At 37.8% G+C, this 7138-nt stretch overlaps 2 protein-coding genes across 2 annotated transcripts; both read left to right on the forward strand.

Annotated features, from left to right (window-relative positions):
- Positions 1 to 1935: 1935 nt before the first annotated feature.
- Positions 1936 to 3591, forward strand: LOC127902386 (uncharacterized). Its single transcript, XM_052441294.1, has 4 exons — positions 1936 to 1996; positions 2074 to 2792; positions 2948 to 3406; positions 3556 to 3591. The coding sequence occupies exons 1-4, from the start codon at positions 1936 to 1938 to the stop codon at positions 3589 to 3591; spliced, it is 1275 nt and encodes a 424-aa protein (XP_052297254.1).
- A 10-nt stretch (positions 3592 to 3601) lies between these two features.
- Positions 3602 to 5434, forward strand: LOC127898693 (uncharacterized). The gene is made up of 3 exons (XM_052442838.1): positions 3602 to 4250; positions 4420 to 5214; positions 5308 to 5434. The coding sequence occupies exons 1-2, from the start codon at positions 3639 to 3641 to the stop codon at positions 4618 to 4620; spliced, it is 813 nt and encodes a 270-aa protein (XP_052298798.1). The 5' UTR covers positions 3602 to 3638; the 3' UTR covers positions 4621 to 5214; positions 5308 to 5434.
- Positions 5435 to 7138: the final 1704 nt, after the last annotated feature.

A 7138-nucleotide genomic window follows, 5' to 3' on the forward strand; every position in this document is an offset into this window, starting at 1 on the left:
GATATTGTCTTCTTTGGGCTTATTTAATAGTTGATAAGATTTAGATTTGGCCTTTAAGCCTAGTTACAAATTAGATTTTGATCTTATAACTTCATTTTTATTTTATTTTGGAGATCTAGAATGTTGCTTTAATTATATGTTGAATGGCAAGTGCAGAATATCTTATAATTTTTTTCTCCTTTATTCTCTCAAACGAATTAAGTAGCTTTTAGGCTTTAAGATGTCTCCCCATTGCCTATAATAATTTTTATTCTTGTTAAAGAAATGATGATGCTTTTTTTCCAGGCAGCCAAGTCTTGGTGGATTCCAAATATTGTGTCATCGTTTAATTCAGGGCTAAACACTCTCAAGTGCTAAGTTCAAGTTATGAATCGAATGGCATTTTGGTTCTTAATGATTCTTGCAATTGCATTCTTCAGCGTGAAGCAACTTCAAGACATAGTATGCTGATCACTTTCATCATGTTGCTCTTATGAGGTGTCTGAGGCTTTGTCGGTAAGCTTTGTGTAGACATGCTTGGAGGCAGCGAATTTTTATGGCTCCTATACTAGGAGGCTCTCTGCTCGTTATATTTCTTTTCAAGCTGTTGCACCTCACATTTGTTCCATGTCCTTCACGGACTGGTCAATGTCTCTCAAGGGACAAAAGGAAAAACAATGATTCCACAGTAGGTATGAAGATCTCTGCTTTATTCTACTCTGTTTTTCATTATACCATTAGTATGCAGCCTCATTCCTTTTGCAAGCCCAATCGAACTGAAAGAGCATTTCTCACTGTTAGTCTTAGATTACCAGTCATCTATGTGTTTGAAACTGAAGTTTGGTATGTTGTAAAGATCTGTGTATTCATTCATCATCTAATGGAGGTTTATTTATCAACAATTGGTGTAAATTAGTCTTCTGTTTTTGTACTGTTTATCAAGGTGTCCAATTTTATTTGGCCTTTATGGCACATCAAAATCCAATTTTAATCATGTATGGACGACTGATAATCTAAGACTAGTAGTGAGAAGTGTTCTTTCCATTCACTTCAGCTTGCAAAAGGCATGAGGCCGCATACTAATGGTATAATGAAAAGCAAAATAGAATAAAACAGGAATCTTCATTCCTAGTGCAGAATCATTATTTTTCTTTTTGCCCCTTGAGAGACATTGGCCAATCCATGAAGGATATGAAGCAAATGCAAGGCACAGCTGTTTGAAAAGAAATGCAGCAAGCACAGAGCCTCCTAGTATATAAGCCATAGAAATTCGCTGCCTCTAAGCATGTCTACACAAAGCTTGTCGACGGAGCCGTAGACACATCATAAGACAACAGGATGAAAGTGATCGGCATACTATGTCTTCAAGTTGCTTCACGCTGGAAAAACAAGTATGTAATTGCAAGAATCATTAAGAATCTAAATATCATTTGGCTCATAACTTGAACTCGGCACTTGAGAGTGTTCGGCCTTGAATTGAAAGATGAGACTGTATTTGGGATCCACCAAGACTTGGTTGCGTGGAAAAAATAAAAGCACCATCATTTCTTTAACAAGAATAATGATTGTTATAGGCAATGAGGAGACATCTATAAGCCTAAGAGCTACTTAATTAGTTTGAGAGAATATAGGAGAAAGAAATTGTACAACATTCTGCACTTGCCATCTAGCATATAATTAAAGCAGCATTCTGGATCTCTAAAATAAAATAAAAATAAAGTTACTTGATCAAAACCTAACTTGTAACTAGGCTGAAAGGCTAAATCTAAAGCTCATTAACAGTTAAATAGGCCTAAAACGGATAATATCTTGGCAAGTTTGGGTTGGGTCATGACAAATAGTATTAGAGAGACTCTGCGTGTCCTCTTAAAAGATGCTTGGACAAACCTCAGTGAGGACATTGAGTGCCTAAAGTGGGTGTACGTAACACCCTAAGCAAATCTCACATTGAAAAAGATGGTAGGGTCGCAACAAAGTACATTTTTTGCCACGGGTGTTCGAAGATTTGGGGATGAAGGTACTTTTATTAGGAATTTGAGGAACGTATTAAAGAGGTCATTTCTAAACTGGAGAAAAAGCTATCTGAAGTTGCAGGAAGGAAGTGGACAGGTGGTTGTACGTGGTTCAGGGAGAAGACAAATGACATCAGTCTCAAGCTCAACGCCAGCATTTGCCTGAAGGATAAATTTTTCACGCAGTTAAAGGGACTTGAAGAACTATGGCTAGATGAAGTGCAGGGTGTGGAAAATGTTGTTTATGAATTAGATAGGGAGGGTTTTCCAAGTTTGAAGCTTCTTCATATCCAAAATAATCCATACCTTCTGTGTATCAATGATTCAACAGAGTTGGTTCCTCGAGATGCCTTTCCCCTATTGGAGTCATTATCTCTTAGCAATTTGATGAACTTGGAGAAGATAAGTTGTAGTCAACTCAGAGCAGAGTCTTTCCTCAGATTAAGAAACCTAAAAGTGGAAAGCTGCGAAAAATTGACCCATATCTTCTCATTTTCCATTTCCAGAGGCCTTCCACAACTTCAAACAATTAAAGTGACTGCATGCAAGAATATGAAAGTGATATTTGAGGTTGGCAGGGAAGATGATATCAACAATACTGAAGTGATTGATAAGATTGAGTTTAGTCAATTGCGCAAACTGACTCTTAAATCTCTGCCGCAACTTAGAAGCTTTTGCTCTGTAGTGAAGAAACCTTACAGTTTGCAAAGGCAACAGGAACTATTGGCAAGCGGCACATTGTCTACTGAAGTCATTCTGGATTATGAGCGTGATACTAACAAACAACTTTTCAATGAAAAGGTTTGTTATCAACAACCTTGTTCTGTTTCTTTATATTCTTTTTGCTTCTTTTGGTTTGTTAAAAATTAATTTGTCTGTGCATAGTTTGTTTGTTATTGAAATTTTCTTTTATTTATATGAAAATATGTTGAACCAAAAGCCATATGTATATGCAGGTTGCCTTCCCCAACTTGGAGACCTTGAAACTTTCTGCAATTAATTCTGAGACGATTTGGCACAATCAACTTCCAGCAATGTCATCCTGCATTCAGAATTTAACTCGTTTGATTGTGCATGGCTGCAATAATTTGAAGTTTTTATTTTCAACTTCACTAGTCAGAAGCTTCGTGCAGCTCCAGCACCTCGAGATACGCAAGTGCATGGACTTAGAAGGGATAGTTTTCCCGGAAGAGATGATAGAAGAAGAAAGGAAGGACATCGTGTTCCCTCAATTAAACTTCCTAAAGATGAAAGATCTTGCAAAGCTCACAAGATTTTGTTCTGGAAATTGTATTGAACTTCCATCCTTGAAACAGCTGCGGATGGCGAAATGCCCTGAATTGAAGGCATTCATTTTGCAAAATATCAACACAGACATGACTGTAGTGGGGATTCAATCTTTCTTCAACGAGAAGGTAAAAGACTTTCACATTCTTCACTCTCCATAATCTTTGTGGTCTTATATTCAATTATTTCTTTATTCTAAAAGATTTTCCATTAGTGCTTTCAACTAGAATAAGAGGTTAGTAACTCAGTTATTCAATGACATGTATAACTGCTACAGGTTGTATTACCTAGCTTAGAGGAAATGTATAACTGATATGGCACAACCAATTTACTGGGGAGTCCTTTTGCAAACTAAAACTAATGGAAGTTATATTCTGCAAAAGTCTATGGACTATTTTCCCTCATAATATGTTTGCAAGATTCTTGAAACTTCAATCACTAATTGTTGGTGCTTGTGGTTCACTAGAAGAGATATTTAATCTCCAGGAGTTAAATTCTGAAGAAACACATTCTGGAGCAGTATCTCGATTGAGAGAATTGCATGTTTTTTGTCTACCAAAATTGACGAAGATATGGAATAAGGATCCTCGAGGAAAGCTCATCTTCCCAAATCTAGTCCTCGTGAGAATATTTGAATGTCAGAGGTTGAAAAGTATATTTCCAACCTCCGTTGCCAAGAGCCTTCTGCAGCTTGAAACGCTTTCTATCAAGGATTGTGGATCAGTGGAGGAGATTGTTGCAAATGACGTAAGGGGTAATGACGCAGCCACTAAGTTTATATTTCCAAGTTTAACATTCCTCAAACTACGGGATTTGCCATATCTGACAACTTTCTACTCTGGAATGCACACATTGGAATGTCCTGAGTTGAGAAAACTAGAAGTTAGCGACGTAGAGGTGTTTACTTCAGAATATATTCAGGAGGGCCAACTTGATTTTCCAGCTCAAGAACCCCTCTTTTGGTTCGAAAAGGTACGAATTATGATTTTATTTGCTATGCTGAAATGATCGATTTATTTTTCAAAGTTTAGTCATGTTAGTTAGTTTGTGACCTGACCGTATTTTTCTCTCTTCTTTTTTTCATTTACTTTATATTTTTGTCACCTCAACTCCAAACTAGCTTTGTCTGATTGGTCAACAGGTTTTCCCCAACTTGGAGGAGTTGACATTAAGCAAATATATCTTCACCACATGGCGGCAGGCCCAGTTTCACAAGCTTAAAATTCTTCATTTCATTTCTGATGGGTCAGATTTTTTCCAAGTTGGTCTGCTTCAGAATATTCACAATCTAGAAAAGCTTGTACTGAGTACTTGTCAATACAAAAAAAATATTTTCATGTGAAGAGGTTGAGGAACATGCCGAGGGGATCGCACAGATAAAAAGCTTAAAGCTAAATAAACTTTGGTTTATTAAGGAGCACTTATGGAATCCAGATTCCAAGTTGGACTCATTTCTTCAAAATCTTGAATTTCTAGAGGTAAAAGAGTGCGCGCTTAGCTTGATAAGTCTTGTACCATCCTCAGCATCTTTCTGAAATCTCACAGTTTTGAAGGTATGCGACTGTTGGCAACTAATAAGCTTAGTAACACCCCAAACAGCCAAAACTCGTGCAACTTAGAGAATTGAGAGTATCCGAATGACATAGGCTGGAAGAAATAGCTGCAAATGACTTAGAGAATTGAAATTGTTTTCAGCAAATTGAAGTGGTTGTTTCTTGAAAGTTCGGGAAGTATCACAAGCTTCTGCTCTGGCAATTACGCCATCAGTTTCCCATCCTTGGAAGTTTTAATCGTGGAGAATTGCCCCAAGTTGAATACTTTCTCTGCAGGAGTTTTGAAGACACCAAGGTTACGAGCAGTTCAAAATTGGAAACTAGATGAAGACTTTTGGGCAGGTGACGTCAATACAACACTTCAACACTTGAATGAAAAAATGGTACGCCACCGATTCATTAATCTGTCTCACTAACTTGATAGCTAGTGAACATATTTAGTCTGCTACTGATAAGAGTTATGTGTAAAACTGTAGGCTAAACGTCGCATGACAGAGGTTGAATACGAGTCTGAGACGTCGATGTCAGAGGAAAATGAGGCGGAGGAGGAGGAGGAAAATGTAGGGGGCGACCCATCGGTTTGTTTAAGATTTATTTTATTTAATTTTCATATTAATGATGTTCTTTTTTAATGTAATTATTGTTGAAAATAGCAGCCATGATCTTAGCCAGTCAACCACTGACTTTAATGACACAGTGGCATGCCACCTGAGCTACATACATTTACAGTCAACTGATGAAAGAAATTAGATGAATTCAATGAGGTGGCAAAACAGTTACACAGAGTAATATCAGCACATGGGATGAATGGATGAAGATTCTAGAAGCACTATATTATTGGCCAATGATTTAGTGATTGTTTTTGTTTTATCTGAATTTGTTATCTTTTAGCTAGCTGTCATTTTTTTTTCTTATGTATATATAGACGTTGGCCTGTAAACATTGAAATCAATTCAAGCTTTATTTTCGAATACAAAAGCTCTCTAGTTTATTTTGCTCTGCATGCTAAGAAAAAGCAATTCTTAAGGAATTTTAAGTTGGTATCAGAGCCATCTTTAAAGCTATGGCAAGCAGTAGCAGCACACAAGCAAATGTGAATCAAAATGATCAGATGGGCAACTTGAATCAAAATGAAAATCAAAACACTGAACGAAGTTCAAGTCACAACACACCCTCACCCACTCAACACATCACTAGCAGCACATATGTATTCACAACCCCCATTAAGCTCAATCAAAACAATTTCATGCTCTGGAGATCACAAGTGATTTCTAGCATTAGAGCAAACGAGCTTGAGGGGTTCATAGATGGCAATCATATCTGCCCTCCTAGAGTCTTCATAAACCTTGGACAAGACCAAACAATAGTTACCACACCCAACCCAGAATACCAAGTCTGGAAGAAACAAGACCACATTCTTCTAAGTTGGTTGTTATCTTCACTAACTGAGGAAGTCTTAGGCACTGTGGTGGATTGTTCCACCTCCCTTGAGGTGTGGACAACTCTTTCCAATCAGTTTGGTGCAAGAACTAGAGCTAGAATCTTACACCTCAGAACACAAATCCAGACCACCAAAAAGGGTTCATTAACTATTCATGAGTATTACTCTAGAATGAAGTCCATATTGAATGCTCTTAGGGCTGCAGGTAGTAACATGAGTGATGATGACTTTATCATGTGTGTATTTGCTAGTTTGGGATCAGAATATGACTCAGTTGTAGCCAGCATAAACTCAATGCAAGAAAGTCCCTCACATTCTGAAGTCTATAGCATGCTTCTCAGCCAAGAAAACAGAACTGAACATAACTTAAGCTCAGGGACTATAGAGGCAAACTATGCACAAGCAAGAAATGGAAGAAGAAATTGGAACAACCATAACAGGGCTGGAAATCAACACCAGCCTGGAATAGTTTTTAGAACCCCTGGAAATGGATCTGGTCAGGGAAATCAGAACTCTCAGGACAAAGGGAAAGGTAAAGCTGTAAGTGATGAGGATGGTTCAAATCCAAAGGGACCTTGTCAAATTTGCTGGAAAATGGGACACACAGCTGCTGATTGCTGGCACAAATTCAAAAAGAATTATGTGCCACAACCAAGCCAAATGAGATAACCAAGAGGTGCATATGTGGCTGCAACTGATGGCCAAAGCAGTGGAGCCTGGTACCTGGACAGTGGTGCCACAAACCATGTGACAAATGCTCTTGGTAACATAAACATCAACTCTGAGTATCAAGGTAATGAAAAATTAACTGTTGGAAATGGTGAAAAACTCATGATCTCTCATGTTGGTAATTCTATGCTTTCCAC

Source organism: Citrus sinensis, chromosome 5 (assembly GCF_022201045.2).
Source record: "Citrus sinensis cultivar Valencia sweet orange chromosome 5, DVS_A1.0, whole genome shotgun sequence".
Classification (NCBI taxonomy): Eukaryota; Viridiplantae; Streptophyta; class Magnoliopsida; order Sapindales; family Rutaceae; genus Citrus; species Citrus sinensis.

Excerpts from the sequence above, each read along its gene's own strand:
- LOC127902386 (XM_052441294.1), top strand. The coding sequence starts at position 1,936 with ATGGTAGGGTCGCAACAAAGTACATTTTTTGCCACGGGTGTTCGAAGA. Across the intron at positions 2,793-2,947 it reads AACAACTTTTCAATGAAAAG|GTTGCCTTCCCCAACTTGGA; the intron begins GTTTGTTATCAA and ends ATGTATATGCAG. Across the intron at positions 3,407-3,555 it reads AATCTTTCTTCAACGAGAAG|GTTGTATTACCTAGCTTAGA; the intron begins GTAAAAGACTTT and ends TAACTGCTACAG.
- LOC127898693 (XM_052442838.1), top strand. The coding sequence starts at position 3,639 with ATGGAAGTTATATTCTGCAAAAGTCTATGGACTATTTTCCCTCATAAT. Across the intron at positions 4,251-4,419 it reads CCCTCTTTTGGTTCGAAAAG|GTTTTCCCCAACTTGGAGGA; the intron begins GTACGAATTATG and ends ATTGGTCAACAG.